This window comes from Parambassis ranga, chromosome 2 (assembly GCF_900634625.1).
Source record: "Parambassis ranga chromosome 2, fParRan2.1, whole genome shotgun sequence".
NCBI classification, from domain to species: Eukaryota; Metazoa; Chordata; class Actinopteri; family Ambassidae; genus Parambassis; species Parambassis ranga.
In genome coordinates this window covers 43,756,315-43,769,355 of record NC_041023.1, presented here as the reverse complement: position 1 = coordinate 43,769,355, position 13,041 = coordinate 43,756,315, and the positions used below count along the sequence as shown (strand labels likewise).

The 13,041-nt window shown below is 47.0% G+C and overlaps 1 protein-coding gene across 2 annotated transcripts in view; it reads right to left on the bottom strand.

Annotated features, from left to right (window-relative positions):
• The window catches only part of nrp2a (neuropilin 2a), a 45,361-nt gene extending 42,698 nt beyond the window's left edge, over positions 1-2,663 (bottom strand). For both annotated transcript variants that reach the window (XM_028425332.1, XM_028425340.1), the window contains exon 1: positions 1,892-2,663. In XM_028425332.1, the coding sequence (XP_028281133.1) occupies positions 1,892-1,961 (70 nt within the window). In that variant the 5' untranslated portion in view covers positions 1,962-2,663. The remainder of the gene's footprint in view (positions 1-1,891) is intronic.
• Positions 2,664-13,041: the final 10,378 nt, after the last annotated feature.

Here is a 13,041-nt window from a genome sequence, read left to right as displayed (position 1 = left end):
CTAAGATGTTACAGAGGCTTCCACGCTGCCTCGGGCGAGCGCCGGTTTGTTCCAAAACATTATATTTTTAGGGAAACTGCTGAAAACAAAACCCAAAAGGAGCCTCGTCATCACCACAAGAAGGAACTTGTTGGAAAGTAAAAACCTTAAACGTGCTAAATGTGAGAGGATGGTGTTGTCACACCTCCCTACAGAGCTCCAGACTTCATATTACTGCCACACCAGAAGACAGTGTCACTTCATGAACCCTTAATACGATCTGTCCCCCCCCTCGGTCCGCTGCCATTTTAACTCTGTGACCCCTGCACACTTTGAAGTTGCCCTTTCCTCGCTCTCTGGTCGAGGCACAATCAGCTCCCTCAGGGCCTTCTCCATCCCTTCGGCTCGGCCGCTGTGCTTTGTGTAACTTTGCATCTAGCCTCCCTGTTCCTGTCTCTGCTCGGCTCTCTGTCGGCCGTTCTTTCCTCTGGCATCTGTGTGAAATGTGGCTCTTGAGTGGAGCATGGAGGCAGGGACATGTGGTGCAGTGTCTTGGCAGGATAGAAAGAGAGAGAGAGAGAGAGTAGGGGGGATCTAGCTTCTTGCTTGCCTGATGACTGCCAAGAGGCCCACATCTGTCTCTGATCAATGGGCACACAAGCAGCCATAAAAAAACATGCACGCATACAGGACAATAGCTGGGATGACTGTCCTATTTAAAACAAGTAGCCTAAAAAAGAGCCCATATGAAGAGCAGAGAGCCTGGCTTGGTTTTGAGGCACGCCAGCGGGTGCTGTTGTAAAGACTCAACAGTCATCATGAGCAGCTCCTCACCCCGCCTGCTCCCGCAGAGAAGGAGCAGCGCTCCAGCCAAATGTGCAGATACCATAAACACAACTCATCTGACTCCCAGTACTCAGAGGAACACTGAGACTGTTTACCCTGCGCAAAATGACCCAAGGTGCCACCTGCAGCCACCTGTCCACTGTAAATACAGATAAGAACGCAGTACCTGCATATATATACCCACATATCCCACCAACAGCTCCACAACATGTCAGCACTTCAAACATTTATGATTGGATCATTTCTGAGTATTTGGCTGCCACGGTGCCGCTTCCTATAAGGGATCCCCTGCTCCAGCCCTGAATCCAAACTAGCAGCATGGCTCACAATCTGCGTTATTTCATTGCTGGGAGCGCACGGAGGTGGCAGGTTGCCGCCGCCGCCTGGAGCTGCCGGCTGCCCGCTGCCTTCACCCCGCGCACAGGCAGCGCCAAGAAGCACGAGGAGGCACTGAAGGGCCAGAGGCTATAGCGGCGGATAATGAAGACAGTGATCATAAGCATCTTATTAGTCAGATCCTAAAATGACAGTGTAGCTTTTACGCACGGGTTTAACAGTGAAACGGCACCCACGCCTCAAATCTGCTCTCCTGATGTGAACAGCATTTTAATCAGAGCAGCGTTTATTTCATGTGATTCCATCAAGGCACAACAGCACGGGATAAACCAGGAGGAATTTCTTATTTTAGCCTTTACACAGCCCAGAGAGCGGACGGTCTCCGCTGGGTTGGGACAAAAATAAATGTTTATTAGGTCAGTATGTGATCATTTATTAACGGTGAAATGTTCAGCTGGGTTGAAGTCATAATTATTGATTCATATAAAGACTCCTGTATCAAACCTCCACGACAGAAACATGAATCAGAGCTTTCTCATCCCAGGAGGGATGAAATCATTTCAAACGCATGATCACAGCCCGCGGGAAAATATTTTTAAATATGTGGAAACTTGTAAAAATCTGGATACGTTTAAATACAAACGCCTCAAAAAACAGTTTCTGTTGATCTGGAGTGCTTTGGCCGAGAGACCAGCGTGCGTCAAAAAAAGAAGAAGTAACTAAAACTCACCCTCTTCTCCTCTGACTCTTAACACCAGATGACACATTAGAAATCCAATCAGCGACGCCACAAAATCCATCTTGGATAATGCAAAAACTTGTGGGAGAGCTTTAAGTATCTAATGTTTCCACTTCGTGTGAGACAAATGCTGCTGATCCTCTAAAAAAAAATCCACAAATCTGAACCCCACGGTGTTTGTCAAAGCATCGGTGAGGAGAACTATGTGCCAACTACATCTCACTGAGGACATTCATAAAAAAATGTCTTTTGCGCAATTATGTCCACGCCACTAAAACCTCATCCAAAAACAGTTAGCAGGCAAACTCCTTAAACAATACTATGTGCGCTCCCGCAGCTGGGAGGCTTCAATACATGCGCTTCGGAGCGTTTGGACAGCGGCTCCGGGGTGCGCCAAGTTCCGACTGAGAGGCTCCCCTGTGTCTCTGCGTCCCCCGCGTAATTTTGCGCACACGAGTGTCCCTGCGGGGCTTTCTGTAGTGGTTGGATAAAGTCCTCAGGTCCAGCCCCTTGTAACCCTCAGTCCCAGCGTGTCAGCAGCTGCTTCTTCAGGAGCCACCACAATGTGATGAATTAAAAAGTGCTCTTGCTGCCTGGTAAAACAGCGCGTTTATGTCATGCCGCCTCCTGCAGCACGGCTCCTGTCTCTCTCTCTCTCTCTCTGTGTGTGCCTGTAAGGGCTCCGTCCAGCCTGCGCTCCGCTCCGACACCAGCGTGTGTCCTGTGTGCGTCTCTGCGAGGTGTGTGTAGAGTGTGTACGTGAGTGATCGCGCTTTTGAGCCGAGCAGCTATCGCGTTACAGTCACGGCGCCTCGGCTCCGCCCCCTCCCGTCGGTCGCCGATTATAGGGAGGGAGAGAGCGCACATGCACGCGCCTTACGCACCCCCCTTGCTTTCACCCCCTTCTCTCTCTCTCTCTCTCTCTCTCTCTCTCACACACACACACACACACAAACATGCAGAAGCACCCCCCCCCCCTTTAAAAGATAACCACAGATATGAACTCTTCCACAGATAAGGCAGAGATAAAACACATTGTAATGGTAAAGCAGGGAGCACAGCCTCCCCTATAGGGCTGCTTTAAAGCAACAGAGGAGGCAGAAGAGTAACAGAGAGAGTGAGAAAGAGAGGAGTGTCACAGTGGGGAGGGGGGGCAGCAGCACCGCAAGCAGGCACATGGTCGCCTTTCACCACAAAAACACATCAAACAGTTCAAGCCCATGTCAGAGCCCTCAAACCCTGCAGAGGGAGAGCCCACCTCAGCCCTGCCCAATCTCAGCCCTGCAATCAACAGGCCTAAATACAGAGCGAGAGGCCGGTGTAATGACACAGTAGTGAGCCCAAAATAATCTGCTGAGAAAGGCCTCTCCAGCGTCCAGCCCATGTGCCCTGCCTATGGCTTGTGTTACCGTGTAATGTAATGGACCGGCTGAGGCCTGGCTGTATAATGAGGTACAGTATGTAGCCGAGCTGGCATCTTTATTTGGAGCAGTGAGGTGCATTCCTAAAGGTCAGGACACGTGGGAACACTTTTTGAGGCGATGTAACACACTGCGGAGAGAACGAGGGCGCTTTCAGAAACAGAGCCGAGGTGTAAACAATGTCAACAAAAGACCCCGATGCCCTTGACAGAAGGTTGTGTGACAGGTCTGTCTGTCACCTCAGTCAACTGTCATCCCCTGCTGCTCCACACACACACACACACACACACACACCCCTAGGTTGACTAGATGCCATCAACTTGCAGCTTTCTATACAGAATGTCATTTTTAAACCCGCCACTCGCCTGAGGGTGAGGCGGCTGTCAGACGTCACTGAGATTGGCTAATCTGAGCCTCTGGGTTTCTAAGCTGGCATATACCAGTTTACCATGTGCTGCAGTCAAAACACACAGTGTGTGTTATCTGAGGATAAAGCATTGATTAAACTCAGCGCAAGCGATCTTTGCTTAACCCCCGCTGTGACCCTTACACACAGATAAAGACACAGAGTCACTATAAAACCTCTCAAGCAACACCGGGTCACTTTCTGCACTGTTCCCCCCCTCCCAGTCCCCGGGGGTCATTTGATCCTCTCCTCTCCCACTTGTCAACATCTCTCCCCCCCCCCCCCCCCCCCCCCCCCCCCCACCACCTCCACCATCAGCCTTCAACCCGCCCCCCCTCAAATATTGGGTCAACGCATGGCTAATGGAGAGGTACAGGGGGAGTGTTGTGGATGGAATGTGTTTGTATTTATCCACCGAGGGCTGAACGTCTGCTGGCTTTCACACAAGTCACAGCTAGATAAGAGTGCAGAAAATGACCCACAGGCCTCCCGTGCATGCTCCGAGCTCCAGTTTAAAAAAGCCACAGCGTGTCTCAGTGTCAGAGGCTGTTTAAGAAGCACAGCACTGAAATCGAACACTTAACCTGCAGCTGTAATATGTTTTTCCCTCCTGGTCTCACCATCTGTATTCCCTCTGTCCCCAAAATACAGTCGACAAATGGCCGCCGTACAGTCCAGGCTGCTCACCTGCGCTGTGCTCAGTCATGGGTGGCAGAGGGGAACACAACAGGGTCTTTCTCCCCCGTTTTGTGTGTGTGTGTGTGAGAGAGAGAGAAAGAGGGAGATACCGACCACTGCCTCTCTTATCACAACCAGCCCTGGAGACTGACAGCATGACTGATAACTCTCCTTCTCTTTTTTCTTTTTTTTTCTCTCCCCCCCATCTCCGTCACACACAAACACACACCTCTCTGCTTCCTCAACACCTCTCTCTCTCTCTCTCTGCCTTCCTATCAGTGTGTTCCACTAGTCAGCTGGCTGCAGGTTCAAGTAGGAAACTGTGTGAAAGTCTAGTCCTCTTTCTGAGTGATCCCGGTTGAGACCTTCAAGCTTTCTTCTCTTCATCACTGGCACAGCTTCAGATCTAACAGAGGAAGATAAGCTAGAGATAGCCTCGACTTGACCCTATCAGCATCTTTAGAGTGTGTGTGTGTGTGTGTGGGACGGACTACAGGCACATCAAGAGAGGAGGGTCAAAGAGGGAGTTTTGAGATCTCTTTTTGGTATTCATTGGAACGACACCTCAGCTATATCAGCAACATTTCTGGGGGAGGGTAAACACACACACACACACACAGAGTGATGCCACAGGATGGAGATAGGCTAAAAATCTCTGTATTCAAATGAGGCTGCATCTTTTATCTTCCAAATGTTCTGTTTGTATTTTTATCAGCACACTGTTCTCACTGCTGCAGTGACCCAATTTCCCCCTGGGATCATAAAAATTCAGCTGATCTTTATCTGTATGCATACACATACACACACACACACACACCAATCTAACCTGTGATTCTTCCACAGAGTCCCTTACTAATTCCAACAGCGAGCGGGAGGATCTTCCCTTTTTCACCAGGAGGCACAGAGCCTCTCACATCTTCTGCTATTTCTGCCCAAATTCCTGTTGGGCCACCCAGGCTGTGGGCATGCCCCGGGTATCCAGGGTAATAATTACAAACACACACACACTTCAACCTACTGTACTGCTTACACAAGTCCTGCCACTGCTGTGCTGCGCTGGCTGGCTGTATGGAAACATCTGGTGTCTGTCTGCTGTCTTACCACTCACCTCACCTCCCTCCCCAGTGTGTGTGTCTGTGTGTGTGCGTGTGTGTGCTACAAGAAACAGCTCAATCATCAAAACACCTTACCGGCCGTAGAGAAATGGCTGATCTTCAGGTTTTTGCAGTCGCTAACATCACTTAAACCTCACAGCTCGTCAGAAATCCCATGCTCCAGTGCAGGATGATTCATCTGCAGTACACAGCTGAACCTAAAGGGGGCAGGCAACTGCATCAAGCTGATGAGTGTCAGACATCCAGGCTGCAGGCAATCTTTAGGAACGTGTTGTAAATATAAACAAACCTGATGTCTGATTATGTTTACATTCAAATGATTCAGATCAACACGCCATATGTCGGCCATCCAGACGCATCTCATTTGTGCAATCACGGCAGAAATAAAGCAGAATTCATTAATCATCCGTTAATTGGGCAAATGCCCCATTTTTTTAGGAATGATTATTTTATTAACCTGCTTAATCAGTTGCTGTTTTTGACTCAGATATGAGCTTTGTTAGATGGCTGCACTGCTGTGGATGATGAAAACATGTTGTTTGCTGGCTTTAATTGCAAAGATGCCGCCTCTATTCCCCAGTGTTTAGAATACAGGATCATTATGCTGTGGAGCAGGAGGAGAAGAAGAATGCATCCTCTTCTTCTTTTTTTTGCTTTTCCACCAAGATCTCTTTTACTTCTGCTCTGCCTCTCTTTCATCTCTTTCCACTGGCCTGCTGTGTGTCTTTATAGCCACATCAAAGTGACCTTCGCCACCCTGTTCCCTCCAAAAACCTCCCCTCCCCTCCTTTCAGTCTGGAGACACACACACACACAGAGGGGACTATTACTATTTTCCAGGCTGCAGTTCAATACCTGACATGTTGACTGGTTTTCAAATTACAATCAAACCACATAAAAACTACACTGCTGCTCAGTCTGCTGTTTATCATGAAAATTGGGTCCCAAAAAAAGTACGAAAATTCTATTATCGCGTGCAAATTGTCAAATCTTAGAGAGTGTGCACGCCACCGTGTATGACAGCGCCCCCACCACTCCTCTCTGGCTGTTTCGGAGGTTCCAACCCCTCCTCATCACAGCAGGGGTGAGTGGCACATTAGGAGGCAATAATAAAAAGACAAGAGGCCATTCTCCATGCCTTGTTTACTCTGTGGGGCCTTTATCGCTCGGCCCCTGAAAGACAGACCAGCACTTGACAAACTGGGAAGAGAAAACGCTGGAGGACATGTGCATGCTAATGAGAGAGAGAGAGTGTTATTTTATCGTAGTTGGAGGGAGATAAAAGTGCAGCATGGCCAGGAGGAGCTACCGTTTTCTGTCTTTTTTTTGTATGAAATCAGGCTCAGTAGCATTCTCTACTGTCATATTACATCACCAATATCCAGTTTATTAGACAGTTCTATGCATATATCATAAGATTGAAGCAAAGGTTTGGCACCGCAAGCCAATCAGTTTATTCGTTTAATACTCCGGTGACATCTGTTGACAATAATTCCTCATTCTTCAATTATTTGATTGCAATCATGCCCCTAACAAGCTGTTTCCCCTTTTATTTATGCACGTCTTTCTCCTCTATGCTTTGTCAATAGACAACAAAGTGGAAACAGAGCGGGATGAAGAAAAAGAAAGATGGTGTTGGATTTGCAACATTTTGTATTTGCATTGTGCCGATAATTCAGTTCAACAAGAAAAGAACGAAAAAGAAGCTGCGGAGCCAGATGGGAGGAGGAGGAGGAAGTTGGAGACGTAAAGAGGCACAGAAGAGATTTGCTGCATCTGCTGAGGGAAGGGCACACAAAGCACAGAGAGGAAGAGTGTCAGACGGGGGCACTTAGGATAAGATGGCTGACAATTTAAAACAAAAAGCAAGGATCTTGGAGAAAGGCGGCTCCCTTAATGTGGTTTAACTCTGATGCATTCACATTACCATGGTAATCTTATCAATAGTGTGTGTGTGTGTGTGTGTGTGTGTGTGTTGGAGACGGCTAAGCACTCGGCCCCATTAGCAAAACCTAATTGACTTACAGCCTTCTGACCACAAAGGTAACATCTGTGTTAGTCATGTAAGTGAACGCCCCATGTCACCTCACACACACACACACACGTGCCTCATTGTGTATCCCTTTGCCACAGATTGACCTTGATATGCGCCTGTGGATGCTATATGGACTGTATCTCTGTCTCCTTGAGATGAGATGGAGCGGGAAATAACGGCCATGGAGAGGCGCACCGGTTGCTGCCATTTAACCCCACAGGCTGAAGAACAGGGCGACAGGTGAACAAGAAAAGCTCATGGATTTGTCGGTATATAGAATATCAAACACTGGAGAGGAGACGCCTCCACACCAGCCTGTTATTATTGAAAATGACTAATATATTCTGAAGAGAGAAAGTCAGAGAGTGAAAGAGAGATGGATGAGATATGGAATGCGATGGAGACTGACACTCAATCTTTCTGAATAGCAATCCAATAACGTCTCCAGAGTTTCCTTATGGCTAATCAATTGTGCCGCAGCGCAGAAACAAATCACCATATCGCTGAGTCAATAACCGTCAGTCATGGCAATACCTCGCTTCAACTGTCAGTGTTTATCAGGCTCGGCCGGGGCTCAGCTCACACTGCAAGGACTCTGAGACAGAGGTGACACACACTCACACACACACCGGTATGTTTGGTATGCAGCTCCCTAAGGTGGCCCATGCTGGTTGTAATTGCGATAAGAAGGAGATAGCAAGGAGTTATCGAGCATGGCCTGACCTCAGGTGAAACCGAGCTTAGCCAGAGTGAAGATGGATGATGATCTGCGGCTGACAGGGCAAACACAACAAACAAGTTTATCAGCCGTCTCACACCTCCGACACAAACACACTGCCAAAGAACTGACTTATTTACCTCATTTTTCCACTGATGATGATGATGAAGTCACTCCACTTAACACGTCTTTCATAATCAGGATATTTGACCAAGATCAGGAAGAAGCAGCTCTTCTTGCTTCATAACTGGAGGATCCAGTGGCTGCCCATTTTGACACTGCATAAGAAAAGAGAGAGCTCAATCAGAACAAACAGAAAGCTTATAGGTCTAACATGACCTGTCAGTATGAGCTCAGCTCTCTAATACCCCGTTCACACTGGAGAAAGTCATTCCAGCTAGAGTAGGATTGAGCCCAGACAGCCTTTAAGCTGGATGCGTTCAGACCTATTTTCAAATCTGGCTAGCACACACTTGTGTCCGCACTCAATCCGGCTTCATCCAGCATGTTTGCTGTCCTCCAAACCACTAGGTGGCGCCTCGTAATATACAGAGTCCGTTCACGCCGCGGTAGGATCGCGTGTGCGCATGCGTCCTGTGGTTTTTTTGTCCCGTGTCGCGCCCCGTGAACCGGAAGTAGCACATCGCTAACCGAAAGTAGCATGTCGCTAACAGGAAGCAGCATGTCGCTAACAGGAAGTAGCATGTCGCTAGCCGGATTCGCTCGCCACATTTGCGTTCACACCTAAGCCACATTTGAGTCAATCCGGCTGGATCCACCTCTCGTGGGTGGATCTAGCCGGATTGAAATCAAACTGGATACAGCCGGATTCGAGGTGTTCACACTCAGAAAAAAACCCATCTGGATTGATCAGGATGCGGCCGAATCCTGCTAAAGCCACATTTTTTTCCCCTAGTGTGTGCTAGCCAGATTTGAAAATAGGTCTGAACGCATCCAGCTTAAAGGCTGTCTGGGCTCAATCCTACTCTAGCTGGAATGACTTTCTCCAGTGTGAACGGGGCCTAAGCTAAAGGCCAGGAGGAATTATAAATTCTTGAGAATCGATCAATGGACCACACTGCTCAAAAAATAAAGAGAACACTACAACAACACCTTCTACAGAATCAATGGCACAAAGGAGGAGGTAGCGGTCCTGCTGCTGGGTTGTTGCCCTCCTACAGCCCCCTCCACGTCTCCTGGTGTCTCCTCCATGCTCTGGACACTGTGCTGACACACACACACAGCAAACCTTCTTGCCACAGCTGGCATTGATGTGCCATCCTGGATGAGCTGCAGTACCTGAGCAGCTCCTGTGGGTTTTAGACTGAGCCTCATTTGCACAGCAGCAGCTGAAACTGATTCACAGTGTTGCTTCCTAACTGGACAGGCTGATTTCACACAAGTGTGACTGATTTGGAGTTGGAGTTGTTTAAGAGTTCCCTTTATTTTAAATAGTGTAAATTCATGTGTCTTAAACTGTTGTTGTGCTTTTGACGATCATGAGGAAGAAGTCGGATAAAAGAGTGATCAGCTGTTGTCAGAAATGTTCACTCTAATCAGCTGCTTAATGAAACCCACCTGTGTGTTGGATCAGACTAGGGGGGGACATGTACCAAACCCCGGCCCCAGAGCCTCAGACCTGCTCACACCAGTGTTTGTGTTTTTATATTAATTACAGTGAGGCTTCAGCGCCACGATGATGAATGAAACATGTGACCACTGCCACTGCTGCCAGAGCAGGCTTGACTCCTGTCAGGTTGTGACCTAGATAAGCAGACGTTTGGTGATGTGTACTTTAAATTTCTGTCTGAAGACTTACAGTGAAATATACACAGCCAAGTACACCAGAGGGGAATGTTTATGTTCATTTGAGCCCCATTAAAAGTGAGGAAAGCAGCATATAAACTGAAGAGTGTCAAAAGCAACTTGCGTTTCTAAAGTGGGTCTTTGTTAAGCAACAAGAAAAGCTTTGTATGTAATGTCCTTTTGTTAGCAGATTAGCAGAATCCACTCCCGCCTTAATGTCTGCACAGCCTTTAATTATAAAGTATAATTAAGAGAGCTCAACTTCTTGGCTCTATGAATAAATCCTAGCCAAAAGGAGGCTAATGGATACATCCTTTTTATTGTATTTTAGAGGAAGAGTTCATTTTAATATCAGGGTAGGAGCCCTAAAAGAGGCCTTTTAAAGGACTTTCTATGCCTGGTATTATACATATATGTGTGTCATGTCATTTGACATAATGGGAATCTATCCCGAGGTCAAAAGTCTAGAGAAATAATAGTATTTATCTCTTAATGAGTTATCAATTAATTAGCAATTTAAGGAGTCTCCTCAGGCAGCGACCTAAAATTCTGAGACTGAGATGAGATTTCTCTTTGCTCTTATCAGAAATAGTCATGGCTGGATGCTTTATGTGGCAGCGCTCCTCTCTCTCTCTCATTGTCTGATCGGAGCATCTTTTTGATAGGAGGCACCTCTCCAGCAGCTCCATGCAGCTCGGAAAATGTTCAAAGCCCGATATTTTTCCTCTTGTATAAAATCAGCAATTATTCCTAAACACCTCCTGTCTGAGTGCTGTGATATCTCCAACATGACACAACCGACAGTTGCCAATTAGCATCCTCATTAGAGAAAAGCTGCTAAATATACACTTTAAATCCAGAGAGCGTGAGTGTGATGTGTGTCACTGGATACTTCTGAGATTTATTCTGTATTAGAGTTGTGAATTGGAAGCATCTCTGTTATGTGTGTGTGTGTGTGTGCACTATGAGTGTGGTTTTTTTATGGAATCAGATGTGGTTCAGTAGCTGTAAACCCGCCATCTTTGAAGAAGGCAGCAGAGTGAAGAAAGTTCTTTTGATAACAGGCTCCTAATTAGCTGAATATTGTATCGGAAGACGCTACGCTAACTTTTAACTCAAAGAGACAGTGGCCACTTTCACTTCCTCCACCTCTTACCTCTTGTTTCTTTTGACGACAAAACAACAATGGCACCATTAAGTGTCTCAGGGGGTCTTTTATGTGAATGAGCCCTATATGGTCCTGTCAGCATCCACTAGTATGGGGGAAGGGGGTTGGTTCTGGAGCTATAATTATTAAACCTTGCTTCTTATACTTTCAACTGCATGCATGCAAGATAAAGCTGCAAACGATGTCCAAAAACGCCCGCCACCAGAGTCAAGAGCTCACAAAACAACAGAATAAGCCATCAGTCATACGGCTGCACAGGCCATCACATCAGAGAATCCAGTTTAGTCCAGGTTACAGTGTCAGCGTGCAGCAGAGGAACAACAGCCAGACAAGCATGTGGGCACAATTTGGGCCTCTGTCTGAACACTATTTAGTCAAGTGCCTGAGCCTTTCTGCAGAAAATAAATGAATATATATTGTTTTTCAGAGTTATGGTGATGATTCGTATCACTGTGTGTGTGTGTGTGTGTGTGTGTGTGCAGGAGAATAAGAGGGACGGGAGGCGGTGATAAGAAGGAGGCGACAGAGAGGGAGATAGAGAGAGAGAGAGAGGGAAGAGAAGAAACAATCATATTGCAAGGAGGGCAGAAGGAAGGAGAGAGAAACTGTCATATCTTTGCTGTAATAGGGGAAAGGGAGCCTTTGCTGATTGGAGTTGCCATGGCAATGGTTGGCACCTAGTATATGTGTGCATGATTGTGTTTGTGTGTGGGGTTGTGTGTATGTGCATGTGCTTCTGAGCATCGGGAAATGTTTGTTAGTGTGTATAGGCTATATATATATATATATATATATATATATATATATAAGTGTGTGTGTGTGTGTGTGTGTGTGTGCGTGTGTGTGTGTGTGTGTGGAGGTTTGAATGGGGTGGGGATCTTGTGGGATTAACAGTGTTGTCAAAGGCAAATGAGGAAAGGGACCACAGCGGCACAGCAAAGCCTGCTAGCCTGCACACACAGTGGATAGTAAACACATAAGCAGGAGTGTGTGTGTGTGTGTGTGTGATGTTGATCTTTTACACTGATGCACTGTCATCATTGTTGTCAACTTTCACGAAGCTGTTGAATTTAAATAGGATGGCACACAGGGACACTGACACTAGTCGTGTTACTTCTGCACACACACACACACACACATTATACTCTGCGACATCAAAACACACAAATGTGTGAAGGAAGACACAGAAAATCTTGTCTGGTCAGATGTCAACGCAAAAATGTGAACCGTACTGAGAGTATTTGTTATCCAGTTGTTCTCTGACAGCAACACACACACACACACACACACACACACACACTGGTAATAACGGCGGCAGACTCATTATTTCCAATCCCAGGTTGCAGGGCGGTTACCATCTAAAGGTCATGACAACAGCTTGTGAGTGTTTTCCGGGGATCACCGGCCTGTTTGTCAAAGCCCTGCACCTTGCATGCCGCACTCATTATTAATAATGGCCACAGTGCGGCGGCGTGTCACGCCCTGCTCCGCTGGCTCAACGTGCTTTCAATCTGAGCGAGCGGGAGCTTCAGAAGTGGACATGGTTTGGGAGCAGACCGCCTGTTGGAAAAACCCACACAGCAACAGAATGATGGACGGACAGCCAGGCTGCATGTTGGACAGTACAACACTATCTAAAAGGACTGATCTCTGACACTTTGTTTTTTTGGGCTTCAGGATGTGTTTCCCTGCTTCCCACACTTCACACATTACACTCCTGTCAGTCTGTTAGATTTCCAAACTGGCTCAAGCTAAGAAACAAGCTAAGAAGTTTTTCTCTGTATGTTTATTTTG